At 47.5% G+C, this 27576-nt stretch overlaps 1 protein-coding gene across 3 annotated transcripts in view; it reads right to left on the reverse strand.

Moving 5' to 3' along the window:
• LOC119450320 (glycoprotein 3-alpha-L-fucosyltransferase A) overlaps positions 1-27576 on the reverse strand; it is a 243594-nt gene that overhangs the window by 160592 nt on the left and 55426 nt on the right. For all 3 annotated transcript variants that reach the window (XR_007466401.1, XR_007466402.1, XM_037713748.2), the window contains exons 2-3: positions 5913-6005; positions 4146-4454 (exon numbers count right to left, since the gene is read on the reverse strand). Coding sequence is in view for 1 of the 3 variants with exons in the window: in XM_037713748.2 (XP_037569676.1) it covers positions 4146-4454; positions 5913-6005 (402 nt within the window). In the remaining 2 variants the exon portion in view is untranslated. The remainder of the gene's footprint in view (positions 1-4145; positions 4455-5912; positions 6006-27576) is intronic.

A 27576-nucleotide genomic window follows, 5' to 3' on the forward strand; every position in this document is an offset into this window, starting at 1 on the left:
AGGAGGGCGACGCGCGCGTGTCATATCGATGGTTCACCTGCGCATTATTATAAAGTAAAAGCAGAGAGAAAGAGGGAGAGAACTGCAAACCAGAGAACATATCTGGTTAGCCAGAGAACATCTCCAGTTGGCTACCCTGTATACCGTTGGAGCGGGAGTGCTTATAGACAACTAAGCATATATAGACAGCTACGCAAGCAGCGCTCGATGGAGTGTCGTGGGTGATTATTTCTTATTTCCTGTTTCTTTGAAGACATGGAGGAAATGTGTTTGGCGACGCTGTATAGGCGTCTGTCAATGCTGCAAGCTCTTTCCGCCGACATGACGCAAGTAGCGTATTATTTGCACTGCTTCCATCCTTTCACTTAGTAAAGGTGTAAGTGTGACCGCGAACACGTTTTCTAAGTTTAGCGTATTTACTCGCTTTATATCCCGACTACCTGACTTGCGTCACCTCCTTGGGTCATATCTTGTATATACAGGCGAGCTGCAAGCCCACCCTGACATATGTTGACTATATTACCAATTAAGCCACCCTCTCTGAGCTTAACGCAGAGTTCCGTCATTATCGCCTTTGTAAACAGAGCCTACACTATAGTACGGTACAAAAAGAAAGAAAAGAAAAAAGTAAACGAAAAAAAATGAATTCGACAAAGCCAAAAATTTATGCAGCCAGATTACACGGCTCATCATGAGAACTGCGCTTGCTAATTGTAATTTTTGTCTGCACAATACTGCGTGATGGTCTGTATCTTATTGCGATAGCAATTATACGGACGCTCGAGGCGCGTTAGCGCCATTGGCGTTCTGTCACGGTATATACGAGCATAATATATGTACTGACGCGAATGTGCGGGCCGCACGGGGAGGGTAGGAGGAGGTCTCCAGAGAAGCGCAGTGCGTTTGGTTGCAAAAGCGGCGAAGATTAGAAGCCACGTGAATACACCGTCACGCTGCGCTCAATCGGCGCTGCCTTAGACAGGGCAGCGTTCTGGCGTAAGGCATGCGACCGCGCTATAGTTGGTGTTGATCCATGATGAGGCTTCTGCGCGCACACACATTAGCGTTGGTGCTGAGCAGCTGTGTGCAGTGTGCACCGTGGAGCATACACTTATCTGAGCGGGACGGAAAGTCAAGGGAAATATATCTTTTCTTTGTGCTATGACGTCCGCGAACGGTTTCCCTTCTGTCTCATCTCGTGTATGCCATCCAGATGCGTAAGGTCACTGCAGCGCTGTTGGCGGAGCCGCATGACCAGGCCAGCTTTCGGAGACGCCTTCGGCGCAATTCGCTAAACCTTGCTATCACCTTCAATGCTTCGCCTTCGGGCGAAACTGACAAGTTTGCGATAGCATTTACGTATACGGACACTCGAGGCGCGTCCGCGCCATTCCCGCTGGCTCCACCGTCAGCGTTGTCGTGGTGTCCCACTATCGACGGCGCATGCGCAGCTTGGACGCGTAGGTAAAAACTAGAAGAGAGTCACGTGACAGTCTTGAAGCCTATAGTCATAAAAATATAAGGAAGAAGTTTTGCCACCACTTTTACCACCTGTTTGAACTGTTCAATACCAGAGGAAGCGTTTTTAGCGTTTCATGGCGCTATTTTCTTTTTATACAATTTGCGGATTGTTTTTTTATCTTTTTACTGATCTCTTTTTTTTTTCGTTTTATATTGTTGGCACGACGTTTTTTGTGTGGGCGTGATTTTTATCTGAGTGCGGCTCGGTTGTCGCCTCGATGGACAATGGTGTTTTCTGACGCATGCACTGTAGCTATGAATGGTGAACGCATAAGCGCTCTGTATGCCATCTTTCTATCGCTTTCGGTGTTTTATTTGCGCTTTACCTCCCATAAGATGTAGCCGTACCAACTGGCTCGGATACACACTCTAGTTATGAAGTTCGCCATGTGAAAGAAAAGTGGTAGGACGCGGCTTAAGCAAACATTCTTTATGTATATATGGGCCACGGTGACTGAGACTTCGGAGTGCACCTATAGCTTGCCGCGGCGCCGTAACATCTCGGAGATTATAGATCCGCTCTTCTTAAGCCTCAATTAGACCAAGAAACCAAGAACGCGAACTTAAAAAGAGTGCCCAGTTTTCACTAACACTTTGCAGTCGAAGCATCATGACTGAAATCTAAAGCAAATACAAGTATCTATTGGGAGTGAGAGAGAGATCGAGATGCAAGCTTTAATGATTTGCTGGAGATGCTAGCCTGGCTGTTCGCCTGGAACGATAGGACGAAACAGTGCAGAACGATCACTCGATGACTCATCAACGTTACTACGAAGGAAGCAATCTTTTGATAGCTCCGGCAACCTTCCGGGCCTATTCCTACCCGAAAGCTACCGCGCATATACACATTGAGGCCCAAAGTGTCAGAAGAGCTTGGCTTGCCGAAGCTAGCTGAATCACGTCATGCTCCCTTCCTGCTTTTTTTACCTTCATCCATGGTCTCCATGAAAAGACGCGGAATGCGTTTGGCTGCAAAAACGACGAAGCGAAATGGTCGCACCGCAATTGCTTCGCTCAAAGGGCTCGGTGGCGGAGCCAGGACACAGGACTGCCTTCCGCTTCTGACATGACCGCTTGCGTACGCATACTAAACCTACTAGCGTTCCTGTTGAGCTGCTGTGTGTATGCACTGGTCTGAGCGAAACGGACACTAAACGGCAAGCTAACCTTATCTAATATTTCACTGCGAGCTGACTGACGCCAATGGCTTCCAGATGGTCTCACTTCGTGCACCATTGAGTTGCGATACATGCAACGCCACTGGGGGCGCCCTAATCAAGCCAGCGTTGTGAGACGCCCGGTAGCTGTTAGGGCGCTGTTCCTTGTGCCAAACCGTAGCTGATTTGCGTGCTGTTTCCGTCAACATATCGCACCTGCGTATTGTTAGAACGCCGTCCGAGGTATTCATGCTTAACGCTAGACCAGGCTATCGCTGTCAATCATTCGCCCTTCGCGCGAAACTGATATATTCCTTTAGTGTCTTGCCTGGTGGGCATACCGTGTATTTGGCGTCGATGGGCATTTACGGAGGTGGGTCTCTTAGCAAAGCTTGCATCACTTTAAAACCCGCACTTTGGCTATGGGCAGACAGCTTATTTCGACAAAATGGCTACCTGCCATCTCTGACGGACTGTACTGCTTACATCGCGTCATATATAGTAGCGTCTGACAAGCAGTAGTGAGTGGCATATTGCAGTGAAGTTTTGACCGGCTATCAACTCTTATCGCTAAGCGCAAGATGCACCTTCATATATCGGACCTTTCTCAATTGTCACCGATTCTATATCGAAAGAATCTTCTCCAATCAGATTGCGGGCGCGACGCGGATAGTGGCGTATACGTTCTAGAACGTGCGCGAGCACCAGTATTTACTGAATTACCGTATTTACTCGAAAATAGGTCGAACAGGAATATAGATCGACCCCTATATATTGAACTTGCCGAGAAATTAAAAAGAAGAATTCTAATATAGATTGCCTCGCATCTTTTTATAAACATCGAAACCTTTGAACATGACATCCCTTTCTTTACGCAAGCTTGGCTACTAAATCTCGCTAGTCGATGTCACGAGCGGCATCCTCATCGGATGCTTCGCAGTCATCCACGGCATTCCAAAAGACGTCGTCCTCGGTGCGTTGAATATGTAGCATTTTTCAAAGCCAGTCTAGATAATCTCTAGATTGGCTTTACGACAGGCACGACGGAGCAACTCCGTTAGCTCGATACTTTTTCTAGGTTTGCTCGCGATTATAGGTCGAAATTCTTTGGTCACGAAAGTAGGTCGATAGTTAATTTCGGGTAATATTTTCGAAAAAAAAAAGCGGTCGACCTATATTCGAATAAATACAGTAAGGTGGAATGTTACGATGCACTTGACCTGTAGACCAGATTTCAACTACCGACGACTTGTGCTTTCCGCTATCAGTGCTACATTTACTGGGCACAAGTTCGCCCAGTACAAATATTCCTGACTCACAGTTCTTGCTACTGTCTCGTTCTCCACTGCCACAACAACGTGACAGTATTCACTAACACCCCCTTTTTCTTTGCATCAGTGAAAAGTTCCTGCATGTCTTGCTCTTTCAATGACGGCTGAACACTGTCGGCCGCCACAGCGCACTTACTGCCTTGCTTCGCACGGCGTTGGTCCTGGCCACCAGCGGCACGCCTGGCGCCGGTGCTTGTCCAGGGAGCGGCTGCTGGTCCGCGGCACGCTGCCCTCCGATGGCGTTGACATCGTGCTGCGCAACTTCGGGCAGTGCGGGCGCCTGCTGCTGCTCCCGGAGTCCGACCAGCAGCACGGTACAGAAGCTGAGACCGGCGGCCCAGGCGAGTAGTCGCCGGAGCCGGAGCTTCTTGGCCGGGAACATGCTACGCCATGGCAGGCCCCAGCACTGCCACTGCGTTGTCAACGGCGGCTGGTGGCAATGCTGCTGCGCACAGACACGTCGCTCGCGTGGGTGCGCAGAATCTGGCACGGTATAACCATATAAATAACACCGGCTGCAAGTTAGCGCTCATCCGGCTATCGCGGCACCTGTTGCGTTCTGTATGCTTTGAACGACTTGCGGGGCAAAGGCGGTGCCGCAAACATCCGCTCGCTGTCGGTTCACAAGTAACTAAAACGTAACGAAATACAAAGCAGCAGCATCACGACCGGAACAGCGCGTACATAAAAACTTCCAGCAGCAGCCGGCTATATTTCTGTACTGCGGAAACACGTGTAGAGTACAGAGTTCATCAGTATGAAAGGTGTCACATAAAGGAACGGAAATCAGGGAATGGATACTGCACAGAAATGCGAGTTCAAATCTTACTTGTTGACGCTTGCTGAGCAGTGCTGCTTAACGATCCTCCTCGTGGTACTTCCTTCGTTTCAGGGCCAAAACGAAGTTACTGTTTTTGAATACGTACAATGTGGACCACTTGCATGTATTGGTCCTCCCTGTAGAGTTTATAGCCTGTCATGCAAAACTCGCGTCCGAACGTGACCAACACATGTTCAACACCGAACGGGGTTCACAGACACGCATACATCTCCTGAAAGCGCACGCGTCGGCTCACTGACTGACATACGACACCCGCTCGATGCGTGAGTAGGGTGGCTACCCTATCGTGAGTGCGGAAAGGTCTCGTCGTATCCGGGATTGGCGGTGACGTGCACGTGTCGCGGGGCACTTTGGTACTCAGGGCGTTTCCGCGGGCGGCTAGCGTGTACACACGCACAATAGGGGGAGCGGACAATGAGAGGCGGAGGGCAGTGCTGGGCTGGGCGTGCGGGCACGTACAGCGACCAGGTGCGACGCAAAATAAGCGGTGCGTGCAGACGCATCACTCATTGTGCGAGTTCCGTGCACGCGTTCGGTCCTTGACTCATTTACAAGATGACTGACATTACAGAAGCGAAACGGGGGGGAAATTGGCACTCGGAGAAGTACTATTTTAGCAGCGTGACAGAACAAGGAGAAAGAAAGCTCGCTAAAGGGATAATTGTCATCCACACGAAAGTAGCATGAAGATACAGTGGGAACCCACATGGGTTTCCCAGAAAGATAGCTTCGCAGTTGAAGAAAAGTCTACCTTGGGAGGGGAGGTGGTCGCTCGACCGCCTGAGCTAAACAGGAGACTAGCAAACGGCAACATTAGACCGAATTTAAACGATCCACTGAAATCCTTCACCCGCATCACTTATTCAGACCTTGCGCTGTGATATACTAGCATACTGCTTAGCTCAGGCGGTAGAGAGACTGTCCCGGAATTATGTTGGCACCGGATTCTGTCCCCGCACCAAGACAAAGCTTTCGCGCGCCAAACGTCCCAGTTGGCGAGTAGTGGCATTAATAGAGTTAAGTTGGCGAGACCAGGCGGCGCCAAGTCACCGTTGTGCTTACCTTGACAGATGCCCGACGGCCTGGAACCCATGCGTGGTTCTTGCTGGGGCCGTGACTCCCGGACTCCCGGAACCAGTGCCACCGTGTGCTCCTCTGCGAATTGAAAGGAGAGACGGCGTACCACTGTTAGTGCGCTTGAAGGAAGCTCTTCGATTTCGAAGCACGAAGGCGCAGAACTTCGTCAATTGTTCAACTGTATTCACATGTAAAGACTCGAATATGCGCCGTTTGTAAAGTACCATTTGAGGGGTGTGTTTTTGTTGTATTAGTATTTAGTTGGCAAGAGCGTTTAGAAAAGCGAATATGGTGGCAAGAAAGCAAAGCACGTAGTAAGCAAACACATACAAAAGGATAATATGAACCGCCTTCCCCCCACCGTACCGTTATCACTTTCTAAATCAGCTTCCTCCATCCGCGATAGGCATCGGCCCGGCTTCGGAATGTAATCTTCTTGGCCCATGAGTTAAAGAGCGCCAAACAACGACGAGCAACAGCCCTGTTTCGCAGGCTATATTTCTGACGTCAATTCGCTTGAGCAAGTCGGATAAAAGTAATCTGGTAATGGTGACCGGTGAGCATGGGGACTGGCCAAGCTTTCCCTATCGTTTCGGTTCTCCAACTCCTCCGTCGAACTTGGACATGTAAATTCATTAGAATAAGACTACGCGCGGACAGGGAAAGCATGCTAGCAGTTGACGACAGAGATACAAGTTACAGTTCTCTCTCTCTCTCTCTATTTAAAAGTGATGACCAGCTTAGAAGTGGTGGAATGAAAAACAGACGAAGATAGACGGAAAAACTATCTATGTGCAAGTTTAGTTTGGTTAAAGATTAATGAAGGAGCTTAGAAGTGATGAAATGAAAAACAGACGAAGATAGACGGGAAAACTATCACTGCTTCATTAATCTTTAACTAAACTAAACCTGAACAGAGTGCAGCTAAAGGCCCGTGCTCTCTTGCACAAGAATTTATACGGTTTGCGAGAAGAGCACGCAGAATAGAGGGAGAGAGAAACAAAACTGAGCGAGATAATGTAACGGCTAAAGCCAGAGCGGAAGAAATAATTCAATTTGAGCACTTCCGGCCTCTCAAAATTAGCTCTTAAGATTACTTTTCTAGGCTGGGGTACCAGATCGTTAAGTCGTATATTTTTCGTCAGGCCAGATTTCAAGCGGTGAACACAAGTTTGTCGGCTCACATTGTAAGCAGCACCAAGAACGCCCTTTCCCGGTATAATATACTAGCACCGAACATACCGCGGTCAGCTGAAGCATTCCCGCTGCACTCCTATAGCGCACGATGGGCAAAAACACGACTGCGGACAAAATTGCCTTAGTTCCGTCTCTTGCAGCGAATGTGAACACTTACAGCGGGTGACGGAGGAGGTAGACCTCTACGAGTAATGCAGATAGCCTCCGCCATGGCACCAGCACACGTGATGCTATAGGTGAAACGCTTCGTCGGCACTCGGAAAGCTTACCACACCAACCTTGCACATTTCCACTGAGCGCCGAGTGTGTTCAGTGACGCCTATAGCCTTTCATTGAGCGCCGGTACAAACACGGTATTACCTTACGGGTAACCAAAAAAAAAGAAGAAAAAAAAAACGACAGAAGAAAGAAGGAAAAAAAAAAGAACGCGCCTTCCTCGCCCAATAACAAAGCCCGACACTGTTTTCCAGTCGGTGCCATTGGCTCCCACTCGAGGACTGCAGTAATAATGTATGCACAGCGTCAGCAAAAGGGTCATATTCCTTGCGCTTAACGCACACGTGCGCGCCCTTAATAACACGGTGGATTACTACACGTGTGTCGCGTGCGGCGCGGCATCGGTCGTCGATACAGATATGTCGTGCTCCGGAGCTGTCCTCGGGCGAACAGTGCGCAGTACCATCATAAAGGCGCAGGCGAACTCCCATCGCGTACGCGGGTTCCTTGGGCCTCGGTCCAAACCCCGCGAGAGCAGTCCCTGCCGTGCCGTGAGCTCGGGTCGCCAAAATCTATACGTTCTACCGGGAATGGGTGTTTGAACGACCCGTAGCTCGCCTTCGGTACAGCGGCCGGACGCTCCATAAAGACCGCGCGGTGTCCCATGCTTACTTGTGCTCTGCGCTGGTAAGCAGCAAAAATACAAAAAAGTCGGGATGGGGGGCGGCACTATTATTGCTTGTCATTAGTATTTCCCGTTTCCGTTGACCACTTCGACCTTTCATGCCCACAGCGCAGGATGCACAATGATGTCTTGATTCCCAGGCGTCAATTGCCATTGCCCCAGTTATCAGACGATATGATCGTGTTGCACAAGAGAATGCGCCTCATTAATACTGCGCGCGGCGTGTTCGATTTCCAAGTACCGAGCTCTTATTCGTTAAAATTAGTTTTTGTACGATTCGCCCTAACACTACGCCTTGTACCGGGAATATAAGCAGATATTGCGGATGTGGGAAGAACACATGCAGGCACGCACGCACGCACGCAAACGCATAAAGAAACCAGAAGGGGGGGGGGGGGGGGGGGGATGGGGTGAGAAGAAACAATCTGCCGCGCAAAACGTGATATACACTAAGCTATTTAATTAAACGAAAATAATTTCTCAGTGTCACGGCTCACAATAAATCCGAAGATAATTAAAAATCAATAGCGAGGCTTTTAATGGAAGGCCTTAGTGAGCTTTGTGCATGCCGAAAAGCAGGAACGGCAAGTTTTATAATAGCTTTTTTGGGGGGTCGCACTTCGCGTTTACCGCTTGCAGCGGAACAGCTAGCAGCTGTAATGTGCACCTGCGAAAGAAATTTGTAAATAAAACGGTATATTATATGCTGTGTTTAGGCGATTTTCTTTTCTAGAAGTAGTTCTGAGCATTAATGTAAATAAAGGAACATATCAGCCGGTTCGCAATGTTTGGTCTCTGGTGTAGGTCCATTACTGTCCGCTCGAATGCTAACGAGGACATGTTCATGTATTAGGCCTACACCGAGCTCTGAAAACCTACAACCGATCTTCAAAACAAGTTATTTATCGTTTAATATTGGCGTGAGGTGACAGCAAGTGATCGCAACTCGCAGCCCGTTCGTGACCAACGAATGATGCTGTAGGCTACGGAAACTGCTCGGTTTTCGCAAGATGGCGATCGATTGATTTGAGGTTGTCACTTCAACGGGTGCCGCCATATTTGTCTATGTATAACGTATGGGCACATTTGGAACGGCCTGTTATTGACCCTTTTCGCGGCGATCCCGTGGGCGCTGCCATGTTTGATTACGTGGTGACGCGTTCATTGCTTGCCTCAACTGCCTCCGTTGCCTCCTTGTTTACAATGGAAGTGTATGACGCGGGCGCGGCTTATAAAACCTCTGTTTTTGGAGATATCGTAGACGGTGACTAGGTGGGCGACACGAAGCTTTGATCACAGCTTCAGAGAACATGCAAAAGCGCTTTCAGAAATGATTAAGCTATGTCCTAACGGCGCAAGCAGCGTATATGGTGCTTGTTCTAAAAGCGGGGCTAAATATGTATCCCAAGCTTTACGACTATGAATTCAGTCAGGATTAGTGTTTTGCTCTTTGTTCTTTATTCGGCAAATATTTTGAAGCAGTGGCTTGTCAGTTTCTGACTCAGTGAAGTTCCTCGGTGCGGCCACTATCTGATTATTTTCTGCCTAATCGCTCGCGGGTGTGCTCAGTTCCGATAGATTTGTTCTTGCTGCGCAGAAGGCTTGAAACGTAGCTGTTTTGTACATTGTAATACCTTGTAGCAAATATACATTACAGCTAGTAACTCGCTTACTCTTGTGGACCGTCACGAAACATTCAGCTTCGACCATTATTGTGCGTATACAGTGTGCATATATTCAAGTGTGTGCCCATTCACTTATTCTTGATACGTCGGCGATAGAGTGGACGTAAGTTTTCCTGACATTTGGAACAGATGCGTATAGATAACGTGCGCGAAATTACTATGACAGGAAGCGGCGCTACTCCCTTTGTCATTGTTTAACGAGTGGTACTCACTCTTGCCGACCTTCTAGGGATGAAGCCCTTTCTTTGAAGGTTAGCGATACAAGGCTGGCGGATGAGCAAATTTCTGTATCCTCGAGGAAAGCCGTACATCACGAAGTGCCGGTAACACGGTCGGACAGTTGCAGCATCGGTCCGCGAACTTGGCCACACAGATTCACTCTATTACTTAACATGCCAGTCACTATTTTTGCAGCCAACTACTGCACACCTCTTCAATCCACATGACTCAATCTAGCATGATTGGAGCACATTGTGTTAGCGAAAACTCAGTTGCATTTACGACAGCTGATCGCACAGAAGCAAGGTAGAAGCAGTAATGGTTTCATATTCGTGCGCGGTCGCTGAGGAGAGGTATGGCGCGCCGCCGTGAGCGCCATCTCGTTTCTCTAAAACAAACTGCTCCGCGAAAAGGGTCAATAGTCGCGTGCGCGGCGCAAAGGCTCGAACGCCGTATGTGGCTCGCGCATGCGCAGTGGTCACCACGCTATCTCTACGGAATCCCTAAGACAAGGTCGATCCACATAGGTCGCGAAGCTTCGGGCGAAAAGCGGTTCAGAACCAATTGTCACCGACATCAACAAGGGGGGTTATGGGAGCAGCGATTGAAGCGCGACTATGTTTGGAGGGAATAAACACTGGGAAAGAAAAAAAACGTTTTTTTTTTAATTAAAGCTAGACACAGTTAGATTCACACAACGAAAATGAAATTCCTGATCCGTTTTATATACGCATGGCGAGAAAAGAAGATACAACTCTATTTTATTGATCATTATCAATAAATACCTTTTTTCAGCGCCCACCGTGAGAGCGCCCATCGATAGCAGCGGGCGTTGACGCCGCTATCACTTGCAATGCAATGCAGCTCTTGGAGTGCGTGGAAAGGCGCGCTCGCAAAGTTCACCTGTTACAATACGTCCCCTCACATCTTGTGTTGTTTTGCATGTCGATGTTTGTCTGAATTAGGTGACGCGGGTAGTTTTATTGTTTTTTAACTTGTGCAGTCAAAAGTAGTGAGTTGCGACCGTCAGATACTTGTTTACTTTAGTTGTTTTCGTACGACAGCGCTGGCCGACGGGCTTGATGTCCGATGAAAGGACGAGCATGCAGTCTACGCAATCTACGCCCAAAGCGTTCGTCGGCCTCCAAAGAAAGTGTGTTCTGTGCAGCGATGCGATTTCGACACCCGTACGGCTGACCTTTTCCTGCATTGCTTTCCTCGCTGAAAGCTCGGAACGCCCATCAAGTCGAATGGCGGGGCATTTTAATATACAGCTCTAATGGCAGGCCTCCGAAAACAGATTTCCCGCCTATGAAAACAAAATGACGTCACTTCTGGTTTTAACGGATATGACGTCAAATTATTTTTTCTTCCACCGGAAGTGTTCCCTCCTCACACAGATGGCGCTAAGCCCCATGAACCGCCGATAAGCCGCCATGTTTTGAACGTATGGGCTTCTATGGAAGCTTCGCTACCAGGTGTATTTACCTTGCCTAAGACGTTTGCGACCCCTATACTATGACTTCCTATAAAATGCATTTGTAAGAACGGCCCAGGAAGCGCGAACTGGACACAGACACAAAAAGGCACATACACGCACCCACAGGCACTTTACATAGAGATTTAAAATTTTATATGGGATTCAAAATTACAGGACCTCTATATCGGCAGTGCTTACAAAAACACGCAAGAGCAGTGCAAGGAACCGAAGGCATGTTCCCGCACGGGCCGTCATGTTGAACTGAGCACCAAATGTGATTTTGCTTCTTTGTTCGGAAAGCGGGAAAACCCACCGGCGCCAGCTAATAAAAGTCGGTTGCTTGCTCAACAGCTGGCACGCGATCGCCTGCTTTCTATAACCTGAATTCCTTGCGCTTTGTTAGTATGTGTGCACATTCCTTTCTCTCCCTCTCTCTCTTCTCTGCATGAAAACCAAGTTGCGCTGCATAGTTGACACGAAACTGACACGAAGTAAAAAACACGAAGACACGCAAGATGATGTGCCAATCAATTATCCAACTTCCTTTCCATCATTCTGTTTCCCTTTCCAGTGCAGGGTAGCAAACCGGATCCTTCGGTTGGCTGCGTCCTTGCTTATCGCACCTCAATTGTCTCTCTCTTTCTTCGTTGTGGCCTAATTTCCCTGCAGCGTCATTTGTCCATATGCTTCTGCAGAAAACTTGCAAAATTATCACTGCCAAACTTGATAGCTTTAGAATGACAGCTCTAATTCGTTGCCTACTTCCCCGGGTATAAGGGATCTCTGTCGCATCGATTTCTAGTGTAGATGGTATCGAGTAAGGGAGGCGGCTAGCCTGGTAGAAAGCATCATCGGTGAACGATTACCTCGTCTCCAGACCGACTAACGTATTGGTTCTAAACTGACTTGGACCATGGACCATGAAGATCCTTGGACCATGGCCGTACAAGTTAGCAAACAGAGGTAGCAAGCAACAAAACTATGCAACATATGCTTATCATTGAACATTATTAAAAAAAACTATTTAACAGCAGCATCCATGCTCTAATAAGAAGAGCAAAACCAGCGAGACTTGTCATGAAGCTTCTCATAATTAAAAATATGTATATGCTGCCATTAGAAGAAAATAAAAGGAATGCAGCGACCAGGCGACTATATAGGAAGAAAAAAAAAGTTCATTGGACTTAGAACCTGTTGTGCAACGTTGATGCGTTCACTGACTGACGTGACTGACGCGACGCGGACGGTGGACCGGGGGACATTTTCGACAAAGCGATGCACTGTGTGGCATCACAATGAAAAAGAGAGACAAACTGGCCACGCGAGTGGCGGCTTTGCCTCCCCTTTTTTTTTTCCACGGACACTCTGCTCAGTCACGCGTCGCAAAGCGGGTGCAAAATGGCTTTCGGAAGCGCTTTGTGAAAAACACCGAATTGTCGCTCCCGGCGACTGTCGCTGCGCGCACACTCTTTTTCATTTTAAAGCCCTGCCCCTGAGGTCTTTCCGGTCCGCGCCCGCTTTATGTAAACGTAACAAAAAAAGGAAATCTTTCTTGAACGACGTGACATCCGGCTCCTGCAGCGGTTGCACGCCTTTCGTTACGCGGCATGGCGCGCCGCATGGTCTAGGAGCCTCTAGCAATGGTGTTGTATGGCGCGCTTTGAGGTCCAGTGGACGCAGTGTACCCAAATAGCTCGCCGTTGTCTTTTTCTGCGAAGGACGCATGCCCTGATAAACTTCATTGTTCAAGAGAATGACGCACGGACTTCCTTATATAAGCTCACGGTTTCGAGGGCTCTGCGTTAATGATACGAAAAGGGAGCTCGTCTATGCGTGTATAGATCTCAGCAAGCTCATCACCGCGGCTACTATGAACAAAGGATTGGAAAACAAACTGCTGTCATTTCCGAGTGCGTAGTTTTTTTTTTCCTTTTTTTTTTAAAGCAGCATCCGTGACTTTATGTTCAGCGCTCGACGCGATAGCTCAGTGGCTATGACGTCGCGCTGCTGTGCATGGAAGTTCCGGGTTCGATCCCAGCTGCGGCGGCCGTATATCCGATGGGGTTGAATGCAAAAACGCTGGTGCCCCGTTAATTGGGTGTGCGTTAAAGCACTCTATATAGGTATAGTCCAAGTTATTCCGCAGTCCCCACTACTGCACGCCTCATAATCGGACAGCAGTTTTTGGCTGGTAAAAGCCCAATAATTTGATTTTTAACTTCGTGCTCGACACCTCATCCGATGGTGTCACGATCCGCCCCGGACTCGTGAACGAGGGGGGTCGAGGCAACCTTCGTCCCAGAGACGACACGCAGCGTGCTGGTGGTGAACGATTACTGATTCCGAGCACCTGTGCTCGTCGGTGTTTATTCGGTGCGGTGAACCAATGTTGCCCACCGAGCTTGGCAGGCCGCTGAGCATAACGGGCCAATGAAGAATATGGCCGGGGTGACGTCACATGATCGTCACCTGCAGATGGGTCACCTTATGTCAAGGCTCCCTTACCGAAACGCCTTCTTTGTGTCAGTCAACATAAGAGTCCTAGCCGTGCCACGTTTTCTTATCAGCCGTACTGTCACAAGGTAATCTTCTGTATTGTACAGTCGGTCGCAAAGGTTACGGGACACGCCATATGCGGGAAAGCTGAGTTTTCGCGAAGCCTAGACACAGACACATAGCCTCGAATACAAAATTTCAAAAATGTACTTTTTGCAACATATATGGTGAACGCTTATATTATTAGCGTCATACCTTAACAGAGCAGAAATTTACATTTGTCGTGGAATCCGTGTCCCGTAAGCTTTTGTCGCCGAATGTACACGAGTCCGTTTTGCCGGACAAAGATTGCGGTCAGCAGCTTCCCGTACTTTAATGAAACATGGCTAGAACTAATTTCATATGAGGAAAAAAAAATAAAAACACAAGTTTCTCGCACCATTCCGGCGCAATTAAAATAAATTTCGCAATACACCTGTAAGAATAGTGTAAAATGCCTGGATTGCTGCTTTGCATACGGAAGTATTTCAGCAGGACCCGAAACGTTGCCGCTGTGCTTACGTGTGTGAAGCCACGGCTTTTCTCGTGTTGAGAGCAATTTCTAGGCGAGCGTGCTCAATAGTGATGCTGCATAAACGAGATTACAGCTAGAGTCTAAAAAGTACGTCGCAAAACTGTGGCGGTCATTTAGTTCTAAGGCCCACGTTCGCTATTTCGGTACTTGGGCATTCCCAAACAGCGCTCCAAGCGCGAAATAGCAGGATTCACTCTCAGTGGATACCATATATCCGTGTAATTAAAATCGTCGTCTTCTGTCAGAATTCACGAGGAAGTCCTCGCACTAACTTCACACTTCTCGGTATGCTTATGAAAAAAAAAAAAAGAAAGTGCGCCAAGAGCCTTACTTAATTTACTCGACACACCGCATTTCTCACTAGCACTCAATCCATGGTTTAATATAAGACGATTTATCTGCAGAGGCAGATGAACGCACGGTCGCGTATTTCACAAGAATCCATCCGTCACGAATACGCGAATGAACTATTCAGTTTTGCTCGAATACGTGAGGAAAAACGCACAAATTACCTGAAGTTGTTGATTTGCGTGTATACATCAGTGAACACGTTTATCTCGCTTCGCTTGAAAAATGAAGAGCCAGCTAGAATCATCGTGAGCACCGCAGCGCAAGACAAGACGCGGACACGGAAGTAAGTAGGACGGGCGCTGTTTCCTTGTCCTGGTCGTGTCTTGCGTACCGTATACTCGTATAAGGAATCATTACAAACTAGCCCGGTTGTCAGTTCCATCGAAGAGCAGGCAACCCTGTTCACAGTAATGCGACAGGGCATAGCGTATCGAATTTCTTAGCGCATCACGGCTAATACTATTCGACAGCGTTTACATGCAGCCCATCCCTCTTAGTGCGAAACAAATCGAAACCTGTTTCTGGCGTGTGCGTTTGGCTAATGACTGCAGGAGCGCGCGCGCCGGCAGGCGCCTCAACTTTTGCTCTCTCCATTGATGTGATACGCCTGGGTTGAACATGCACTTGCCCCTCTATAACGTCTTCTCCTGACACGGTAATGTGTCCTCTTCCTAGTGCATTAGTGCCGTTTACATGGGTGCTATGCGCAACTGCCGCATTCATGTAAACGCGGCCAGAGACTCGCAAACGCCGTGTCCTGACGATATGTGGTCAAGCGCGGGTCGCGATCAGCTTGGTATTTTCTGTGTCGGTATAGTGGCGAAGCAGTATGCGCGGCAGACTCGAAAATTTGCTCTAAGCGTTTTTTGACGAGTCGTTCTCATTGGCCTGCAGGGTGTGTATAGTGCGACTGTGCGTCACTGTAAGACTCGGAGAGCGCGCAAAGCTTGAAATGCGGAAGCGGCAGTATCCGACACGTTTGAACACGGTGCTGATTGCGCCGAGTTCGTTTCCTATTTCTTTCTCCACTTCGCAAAACAGAAAAAGGAACACAGAAGTAGAAGGAAAGTTCAGTTAGCTGCTGAGTTAGCCAGTATCGCACTAGCCTATATAGAGCGAGCGGGCAGCAAGGAATGAAACGTCTTACCGACATATATGCACATGTACTTGAGAGACAGTACACACTTGCAAGCGAACGTAACTGCGCACGCATTTGATGTACGAGCTATATACAGGGACACGCCCACGACCACTTTTAAACCGCGTTGCTATGTCACGCTGCTGTGATCCTCAGGGTGCATCCACGGACACACTTGTCTAAAGCTTACCTCAAATCAAGCAGCAGCCAGGCTTTCTTTTTAATTTTGTTGTTTCTTCTAAGTATACTTTTTTTTCCCTTATCAGGCCGGTTTGCGTGGAGCTGTACACTGCGCGCGCCATGCTGCATTCAAGAGATGGCCCCCGCAGATATGGCCGTACCAACTCACCCCTCGAATGCAGTGTACGTGTCACACACACGAGCAAAAAAACAGACGTGCCGGTTAGTACGCAGCAGGATGTCTACTTTTTAAACCATATATGCGCACGTGTACTAGAAATGCGGGTTATATCTACGGAACCCCAGGTGAAAGTGACTGCATTCGCAGCTGCTTCTCCTATGCGTCGTCACGCGCTGCATGAATACCTGTGTATACGGCGTTGGGTACGACGCAATGTACGGAATAGGGTAAGGCATTTAATACGGCATATAAGTATGCGGCAGTATAGCGTTCAATGGTGCTGCTTTTCAAACAGCACAAAAGTCATGCAGGTATGTGTGGCGCTGCGTAAGGTGGTGCACCGCTAGCCGAACTTTTTCCATTTCTTCCCGTCTCTCCTCCCGAGATTTTTTTTTTCGTCGCAGTTTTTAAGGGGAAACAGAAGAAGACGAACCAACTTGAAATATATAATGTTGAACCAACTTGAAATATATAATGTATTATTATTATATTAATATGTAATGTTCGAGAATGTTAAATTTTCTTTGTTTTTACTTCGTCTTGGTCTGAGGGTAGACGATGTCCTGGTGGGGTTGCCCGGCGTACATGTTCTCGGGCGGTGACGTGAGCTGCCTGATTTACCACCAAGGATTCGTGTCCCGGGGTCCAGACAATGTATACATTTCAGGGATGTCTTGGTTCTTGATGATGTTGAGTGCGGTCTTGCTAATTCTTCCTGCCTGAAAATGGAGACAGGTGGCTATACGAGTCTGTGACGACGATGACCGGGACGTCCCATCGGCAGGTCCGTATGGCCATTGCTATGGCGACCTGCTCGGCTACCTCAGTGTCCCTAGCAACTACTGATGTAGCTGCTATCTCTGCGTTCTGTCTGTTGGTTACGCAGGAAACATATCTCCCTGCCTTGTATCTGGCGGCGTCCCCTGTGCCTTATTTCTGCGTTATTGCTTTCTTTGTATAACATTTTTTGTAGCGCGGTGGCTCTCGCTTGTCTTCTCTCTGTTGTATTCTGGGTGCATGTTTCTTGGTATGGGTGCTACGTGTATCGAAAAACACCTTTATGTAGCACGTATTGAGTAACCGAAACCTGTATCGGGAGTTTTTCACGTTGCTCTACAACTTTCTCGTAGACAATTTTAATCTAATTATATTATTTGAGAAGTTGATAAATTAATTCAGGCTAATCATGTAATTAGCCGGAATGCAAAAAAAAAAAAAAAAACGTGGGCAGCTTGCAGTAGAGGCGCAAGGATGGAATAAACAGCGGAGCTGGTGATCGTCCTAGCTCTTCTTCCAGGTTTTACTAGGCTTGGCTAAGTTTTGTTAGGAAATGCTAAGTGCTGCTAGGCACGGTATTCCGAATCGGCTCGCCGCCGACGCGCAGATTCTTCTTCTTCGGGTGTCCGGATCTTCTTTGGTCGTCCCATGTAAAGGGTACATGTACTCGCCACAGAGTCAGTGCGAGTTCTGCCGCCGTCGCGGCGGCTCCGAGCTTTATATCTCTGGTGACGTCACGGCCAAGCTGGGCCTCCACACTTGCCGGGGCGTGGCTGGTCGAAACCTGCCGAGCCGCCGCTAGAGGCGCCTGCTGCAGTCACGGACACCGCGCGCGCGCGTTCTTCGCCAATGCGGGGACACGGGGAAACGCGGGCGGCGTCGGTAGCAGCTGTGCTGTGCGCGTTGCCTCGTTGGTGCTGCTACAATTTATTTCTCTCTCTCTCGCTCTCATTTTTTCTTTCTCTCTCCCGAGCATAGCGCGCGCTGCGCGCATGATCTCCTTCCCTCTCCTTAACGTTCCATGTCAAGGCCACATGTGCACGGCACGGAGAGGGGAAGAAGCACACACCGCTCCGCGAGGTGGTTGCTAGGCAACCCAGGAGACTCGTCGCTCAACGATGTTTTTTCGATCGACGAGCACGGTTTTACGGATAGCTTAAACAGCTTCGCTGTTAAAAATAATCTGAGTATATCCAAGCGACGGCAAACAACATTACCTTGGTCACGATCCCAATGCAAGGTTTGTAGATAACATTTGAAAACATCACTCTCATTAGTTTGCAACGTGCTACCGTTAGCGCAGCCCTTTTCCCGGTGCTTAAAAAAAGTCAGCAGTATCATACAACAGCCATTGCGGCCCATCGCCTGTGCGAAACGTCTTTTTCTTTAATGCGAAAAAAAAAAGAAAGCTACGTGAAAGATAGCGCATTGCACACATTTGTAACGGCGTTTTCAAATGCGCTTTACAATTTCTGAATCGACATTGGGGCCGTGAAGTTCATATCTATGAAGTTAATTAATCATAGCCAATTCATTATTAAGAAACACAAAATATACTGGTGGCTTCCTTTGGAGACAGTTAACAACACAGTTAACAAAAAGCGAAGCCTTCTGCGCGAATAAAACGTAGACGGCTTCGCTTTTTTTTCTTTTTTATCATGCTGCGTGTTTTCTGGTACACCTACATTTATAATGATTAATTTCTATACGTAGTGATGTTTTTTTTAGGTTATACCGAATTTTTAAAAATCGCCTGTTGCTGATGACATAGTTCTGATCTTTGAGCTGCATTATACCGAGAGGCGGACAATACTTGCACGAGAAATAAAAACACGTATTCAACTAAATAAGAAAAAAATCACTTATTCACTTCCTAATTATTTACTTTACGGCACATATTGCGATTTACGAATTGTAGCCGGTGAATTTGCAAGGCGTATCCGCTTGGAATGAATTTCAGAATGACACCAGATTGGAGATATGCGCCATCAAACTCGCCGTAAAAACGCACTGTTCCGCTTACTTTTAAACACAACGGCTCTTTTATGCATTGAAGCCCAAAAGTAACTGGAACGCCCATGTATTTCGTCCCACACATTGAAAAATAATATCTCTAAATAGGTGTAATCTGGAAATTCATTTCAAGTGGATACATCTAGCAAACTCACCGGCTGCAATTCGTAAACTGCAGTATGTTCCGTACAATAATTAGTTAAGTTAATTAGTGTTTTTTGTTAATTAGTTGGGCATGTGTTCCCATTTCTCGTGCTAGTAATGTCCGCCTCTCTGAATAATACAGCTCAAGGACAAGAATTGTGCTATCTACCACAGGCGCGTTTTAAAAATTATGTTAGAACTTAAAAAGGATCAACCCCCGTATGCCACCACGCAACCAAAGATTCGCCTTACACAATACGCACCCGTGGAGGACACCCGGTAACTCGCAAACTTCCTCACTGCGCGCGACGGGACACGGCGCTCAACAACTGAACTCGGAAGGCTGTCGTACGCACCCACCGAGCTCTCGTATGCTTCGTGAGCGTGTGTGCCTGGTTTGCGACCTGCCACGTCAAAATCGGCGACAGCACTCGTAAAAACCCGTCGAAACACTGCTATTTCTTCATTCTTTTCCCGTCTTTCTTTCCCACCTGCTTCCAAAGGTAAACGAGCTCTCGAAGCCACGTGCGCGAACCGGCAGCAAAACATTAAGCGCACTGGCGAAAAAAAAAAAAAAAAAAAAAAAAAAAACGCGGGAGCCTTCGCGTCAGCAATCACGCCGTGAACAGATGGCACGGGTCGTTTCTCGCGCCTCTTTGAACACATGCATGTTTAATTTTCGTCTTTCCGTCATCAAATGGGGGGAAGCTGTCTATTGTTCTTCGTTGGATCCTTCATTGCCCCCCCCCAGCGCTCCACACAGTTTTCCGAAGCAGGCTCGTGTCGTTGTCTACGGCCTTGAAGCTACGGCAAAACTATATGGAACATTTAAGCGACAGTCCTACATTTGTCATCTTAAGGTTTTCATTCTTCACAAAGCCTGTTGTTGAGCGAATGGGTCACGCACGTTTAAGTATAGGAAACAGCGCAATATGTACGAAGAGGGTAAACCAACAATAATAATCACGTTTTCTTTTTTTTGTGTGTGTTTTTTACGAACGAAGCGATGCGAGTACATGAGAAAACGGAGGAAATTTAGGCACAAAAGAAAGAGCCCACCGTACTCTGAATCCTCTGTAGGAGGACCTGTTGTTGAGTAGGACAGTCAAAGGTGCTTTAGCAGGACACTAAAAAAGTTATTAACACGCAGAAACGGGTTTTTAGTAGCCAAAAACTGTACACACTAACGCAAACCTAGCACCATACTGGAATGATCATTTCAGGGCACTTCAGCAGCGGTACAATTTTTTTAAGTCGTTAGGACCGCAACTCAGTTTCACTGCAGCTGTAAACGACCGCGCTTCGATGGCGATAAATTTTTTTTTTAAAATGTCATATCATTGCTAGTGCACCTGCTTGCTCTAGGAATAACGTTTTAAATCTGTCCTTCGCGAGTTTCATTACATTGCCAGAGCGTAAACGACCGGTCTAATATGCCTTACGTGCATTGCGGTGCGATTCCCTTCTTGTCCGTCATGGGAGTCCACGTCAAACATGCACTCAAAGCTCAATGCGCGAGTGCTTTTAAGTTCCACCACCATCGAAACGCGCCCACTATTGCAGGTAACCACACCATCGACCTCGTGCTCAGCAGCGTCATGCCATAGCCACTGATCCACAGCGGTGGGTCCAGATCGAAACAAACTAAATCACCACGAGCACGCGTAAAGCAATTATCCGCCTTCCGACATCGATGAGCGATGCGAGGCCACCAAAAAGAGCGTAGTTTGTGCTGTGAAAAACACTCTCTCTGCCTCGTGCCGTCATCTCGTGACTCGATTACAGAGCTGAAGGCGTCGCACGCACAGCTATACAGAGGAACAGGAAACACACACACACACACACACACACACACACACACACACACACACACACACACACACACACACACACACACACACACACACACACACACAATGCGCCAGTTCCCGCGCCGTATTGACGCCGCCAATCAATACTGCAAGATTGCTCGGGGCGTGAACTTCTTCCCGCAAACTTTCGCTAACTTCTTGAGCGCATACGTACAGCGCGCGTGCGCGAAAGAACTGCCTCACAGAACGAAGCAAGGCCCTCCCTGTCTTGCTTCCCGAAAGCCGAGCAAGCTGTCGCTGCTCGTCGATCTTCGCGGCCTGCATGCAAGCGATGGAGAAATAAAAAAAAAAAAGCAGCAAAGACAACAACCTGAGAGACGTGACGTCTCGTTTCACCTTGTGCGTCGGCCGGCCTTTGCTGAAGTTAAGCGAAACTTTCCTGTACACCGCGCGCGATGATGACAACGAGAAAACCCCGCAAAATGCAGAACTCGGTACGCCTCCTTTAGCGTTCTTCCCAGTTTCCCCCTAAATTCCCCCCCCCCCCCCAGTATGTAAAAACTGTCCGTAAAGTATTGACATATACTACTAAGAAAAATATGTTTAATTACTATCAGCCCAAGGCGTACATGTTAGCTTAAGAGAACTTGCTCTTTACAGTTTGGTACATGTTTAGCCTAGAATATATGACTCAAGCAAAGGATGCAGCGACAGTGGAGACAGCACGGACAGGCGCCTGTCCTTGTTCACGTTTATCTATCAGCTTTATCGCGTTCAGCTCTATTATTCTTTCAAAAGGGACTGACTTAAAGAACATTGTGAAACGCCAATTTTCTGAGGCAGTAGCTGGTCTCTCATTAGATTACAGACACGGTGCTGTTCATGGGCTAGATGCAGTCGCCTATAAAGGAACGTTAGAGATAAGTATACATACACAAAAGGGTCAAGTATGTACAGCCTTTGTCAAAAGTATACGGGCTATTCAGCGTCTTCGCCATATACGTCACTCGGCTGTGACGGTGCGGTTCCTGTAGCGGTCCTGATACTCCAGTCCTCTGGATGGTGAATACACAAGCTGTTTCGATTCTCCAGGGCGTTGGAACTTATGACATACCACAGCAACTCTTTTCAAACAGCACGTATAGCGAGCCTGGCAGTCTCAGGCAACGTAGCCCTTATCCGTTTGACACAGAGTGTACATTTGGGCGAGTTGGGTTGTAATGTGCTCCGAGGCTTGACAGCGCGCAAACGCAGACGACCAACGCTCGAGAAACGAATTCACGAGCGCTGACTTCCAACGAATCGTTATTGCTCAATCACAGACTCGCGACAAACGATGTACAAACGATTCGCTAGTGTGTCGGGCACAAGGCCATTTGTCTCGCACTTCCAAGAAAACGCTGCAGACCTCAAAAATTCCTGTTTCATTCCTAAAGTGCGATATCGTGTAGAGCGCGCGCCGAGAACCCCAGAGCGACCGCAGCTGCTCCCTTTCGTCACGGTTCACTCCGTATGGCGCACGCTTCGCTGGTGCGAGAAAACGGGAACGCATGCCGGTGGTTTCGCCAACCGCGGAATGCGCACTGTGCGTTGACACCAGTCGCAGTGACGGAACGACGTCGAAAAACAAACAAACAAACAAACAAACAACAAACAAACAAACAAACAAACGAATGCTTCAACATATTTCTGCGTGGTCGGACCAAGAAAGGCTTCGCTAAAAGTTAGCCAGCCACCTGGAATCTCAAGATATACTACCGGACTCTCAAGATCTTACCGCCTTTTTCCTTTTTTGTAATATATATATATATATATATATATATATATATATATATATATATATATATATATATATTTCGATGTTGTAGCAAATTGCAGTTGTACCATTGTATTCATTTACCTGTTTGTTATTCAGTGTGCTGTATTTTCTTGCCAGTTTTGTTTGCTGTTGGTTGTTTTATTCGTACTTAAACACGTCGATGTATGTCCTCTTTAAGCAGTGCCTCCGGGCCCTTAAGGAGCAATGAATGCATCAAACTTTAGCTAAGGCTGCTTTTGGGGTATGCTTAATGACAGCGAAACCCGAAAGTACACCAGGAATTGGAAAATTAGCTTGAATTGACATTATTTCGCATTCTCACTTGGAGAAGCTTGCCAAGGAAAAAGCACGGTGACGGCTGTAGTGCGCGGCCACTTGGTGTTGTTAGCAGGCCAATGCTGAAGAAATAACCACCAGGGTGCCGGTGGTGCTCGCTATTGCGGAAGAGCCGTCTCCGTAAACGTACACTCGGTTGGAGTTCGCATCGTTCAGCATGTTGATGCAGGAGGGCTTGCTTTAATACATGCGTGATAAAGCCAGACTTCTTTCCAGTTCCTCAAGTGAAGTGGTGCGCTCTCTGCTGTCGGAAAAAGAATAACACAAATAATACCATCGGGCATCCTGAAGCATCAGATATTGGAAACCTTCTGTACACCGCTTGCACCGTTCATCGCAGGTAAAGTAAAGCATTACTTAAATGAATCTTGACTCCCAGCAGAAACCCAACGAAAACAAGTGGCGTCCCCAGAAATCTTACAGCAGGATCCTAAATATTCTGAGAACAATCGCGCCTTTTTTTCAATAAAAGGAAGGCCTAAGTGGTATGGTGGGGTATATAGGTATACAATATACCGATATACGCGCCAGACTTCTTTCTTTTTTTTTTTTTTCATCCGCTTGAATGTGCTCTTTGGGATAGAACACGCAAACGGGCGGAAATGAAGCCGCAGTCTTAAAGTGCGAGAAAACGACCCCATATCGATGCGTATATTACTCGTGTGGTATATAGGAGGAAGCTGCGACCGGCTAAGCAAAGAAACACTTTTTTTTTTTTTTGCGTACGTGCTTATAGTTGAGTGCGTAGAATGGAATCGTGTTCACTCTGAATACAGCGTCGGTTCTTCCCTTGAATTACAAGTCGATAGACGCATTCGCAGTCAGAGAGAAGGAAACCGAGAGCACTCGAATATATGTGCTGTTGTGCACATTTTGACGGTTTTATTGCGCGCACACGTGCGGTCTATAGCTGGCATGCCGCTTATTTTATAGACCGTCGACCGGCAGCTGGTTTCTCGGAGAACGCGAGAACGAAAAACCCTTTTGTCGCTTCCTGAGAGGATCACTGTATACCCACCGCTGCGGACGATGAGACAGTTACAACGCTATCTTGGAGCAGCGCATTCGACTGACTGGAATTCACTTGCCATACACCGAATTCCAAATATTACGTGCTGTGAACTACATGTATAGGCGCCCGCAGCCGGGCCTTAACGCACATATTTTAATGCGGCGTTACGAAACCTCCCCCATACAAGGTTCTCTTTTTCAAAATGGAAGTTCTTGAAATACGGCGTAGCTAAATCCCGTACAGTGGTTGTTATACGTTACACGTATGTGCCGAAGAGGTATTCAGCGCATAACAGTAATATAATTTTAATTTGCGTAACCCTTCAGCGATGAAGTTATTTATTTGAAAGGAAAAAAAAAAAAGACTGCATATCAAGATCTCCAGTGTGTACCTACATATAGCTTAAACGTCACATACGCCTTTTGGACCAGGAATCCTGATTGTGTCTTGACCTCCACGATAACGCGCGCGCCTTGAGGCCATTCTCAAAGTTGCCACCACGTGTCGCGTGAAGTGGGAGTTATCTTTGATTGATTGATTGATTGATTGATTGATTGATCTATTCCAAGTCGTCACACGGACTGTAAGAGACACTGTAGTGGAGGGCTCCGGATTAATTGTGACCACCTCGGAAGTTCTACATTAAACCTCACGAACGTTATTGCATTACGACTTAACCAGCTAGCGGCCACTGCGACCGGGAATCGCGCCCGGCGACCTTGTGCTCATGCTCAACGGTAGGACGTTATAGTCCGAGCCACAGTGACGAGTCTCAAGCCAGTTAGGTTCTATGTTTTAACGATGAAAACTCTTTAGAAACACCGAACGCTAAAGTCAGCGGGTGGTATATCGACCCGGCTTGCAACGTAACTCGCAAGCCGAGTTTGGGTCCTCCGCCGCCGACACATATTTGAGTAATTTCTAAAGCTCTCTTATCACGCACACAGGCGTACGCGGTGGAAGCCAGAATGTTTCGTACGGTTAGGCTTCCCGTGGTTATTGACGTATCCGCGAGTTCACCCCCTCACACGTTTTCTTGCTTGTTAACTACCTGTCGTGCCGAACACGGCGTCAGCGCAGCCCCTGAGACTTGTCAAATGGAGGCAATTACTCGCTCGCTCCTTTTCCGCCAGGGTGACGGGAAACGCTGCTGCGAGCAAAATCGAAGGAACCATAGGCGGGGGGGGATCGCGCTCGTAGCTGTCAAGCACAGCGAACACGGAGAGCACGCCTGCTCCTCGATTTTCTTTTTTTCCCTGCTACTCCTCATCGAAAGATTTGACACGATGTCATACTGTCGGACCAGCTTTACGATTTCTCCATTTTTTTTTCGAACACACTTGCGAATGTGCGTACGTTTCTCCATCCCGTTATATATATATTTTTTTCGCTATTTGTGCTTCCCTAGCAGACTCAGACTGCTAGAATGGGCACGTAACGGTAGAAGCTCGAAATTTCGAAGAAAATAACGCGCGATGTAGTCACGTGACCAATGTATTTCCGATACCTCGCTCATCCTCTTCAACATCATCGCAAGCAGCTTAGAATTGCTGCAATCGGTATTACAAGTATACGTGTTTGCACTATTACTGCACGACAGCGTTCACGGGGAAAAAAAAATCTGAGGCTATGGACTAGACAGCCATTTGCAGATAAAACCACCAGACTTGACTCTGCGGTCGCATTTTCGCACGATGGACGCAGTTGTGTACATGCGCGTAACTTTTTATCTCTTTCTATTTACCTTTTTACTTTTTTACTCCCCTGTAGGGTAACAAACTACGTGCAACCTGGTTAACTTACTTGCCTTTTTTTTTTTCTCTCTATCTTCCATCTAATCCTTTAAAAATGTTACAAATAAAGATGCAGTGCTGGTTAATTTTTCGGTTTGCACACGAACATTCTTGTGAAGCAGACGCCAACTTTCGAACAAGGCAAAGACGTCCGCAGGAAGACGGAGACTTGAATTGACTAACAGTGGACCAACGAAGTTTCCACCAAATGGGGCCAACGTTTAGACAAAAGTACTTGTCTTCGGCAGGCCCTTGACGAAGACAGTTCCCCTGCTTGAAACGTTGGCTTCGGACTACGCGTGAAGACGATCAACATAAGCCGCATACAGCGCACACATTTCAGGCGGTAATACAAGGCTATGCATCGTGATGCAGAAAACCGCTCAGCGAATATTAAAAGAGCCGGCAATACGTATTTCCTGGAGCAGTCTTTTTACATGTCCAATTTAATTATTCATTAGCTTAGATGAAGAAGCCGCTGCATAGGCACTCATTGAAGTGCAGTTCTTTAATCGCATCACTACGTTTAATAAATCTTCCGTCCCCTACGGGAACTAGGACACGGGCAGAATATACTGGCACGACTAGCTTGCCAGGCGGGACGAGATATCAGTGTAAAGTCGCCGCATAACCTTGAAGATAGTTTAATTTCAGATTCTCAGGCACTCTCCATTCTATCTCCTTAGCATCGTAATTGGACCATGGAAGCATCGCGAACTCATTAACACGGTTGAATGTGCCGTAGAAGCTAACAACTATACCTCGTTGTATTTCTAAAGCCGCATTAATGACCCAGCCCTCGCAAACATAGCTTGACAGCATGCAGAGATTGCTTGCAGTGCTCGCATGCAGCGGCTGCAGCCAGAACGTGTTGCCTTTTAATCGACTGCTAAGATAGGATAATTTCTTGCGTGCCCTGCAAACCTAAATCCACAAAGCTTTAATTTTCAACGACAACTGAATGAAGGAATCAAAATAAACCAACCAATCTGTCGATTGGTAGAAGTCGACAGACCGAGAAAGGAGGCATTTGGCCTTTAGCTTGCTTCTTCGTGATGTCGGACTGCTAGATGCATGCGTATGCAGAACAAAAGAAAAATAGTGCACAGACGGAAGAATCAGTGGCCTATCGGCTACGCCCAGCAGTCTCGGCAACCGCCATCTTTCATTGTAGAACCCAAATAGATTAAATTAAATACGAACAAATTCTCGTACGGGGCGTACATTTTAGAGTTTCTATAGAACTTCCTTTTATCAACAAAGTACACAGTCAGTATCTCCGGAAATTGATTACCGCATGAAGTAAACACGTTATCGCAACGTTTCCCTTGATTTAGAATACGAGGAAGTTCCTGGAATGCCAACGCGACTGTCTAGAGATTGCCGGCGTTCTTGCAACTGTGCCATCTGAGAGGTCTATCACCAGTGCCTGACCGCGGTGTCGCTCGCGCGTGGGCGTTTATAGAACCCTCCGAGGAACATGACACGCGCGGTCAGCGAATTTAGAGATACATTTGCAAATGGCAACCTCTAGGAGTCTGG

The sequence above is a fragment of the Dermacentor silvarum genome, chromosome 4, assembly GCF_013339745.2.
Source record: "Dermacentor silvarum isolate Dsil-2018 chromosome 4, BIME_Dsil_1.4, whole genome shotgun sequence".
Classification (NCBI taxonomy): domain Eukaryota; kingdom Metazoa; phylum Arthropoda; class Arachnida; order Ixodida; family Ixodidae; genus Dermacentor; species Dermacentor silvarum.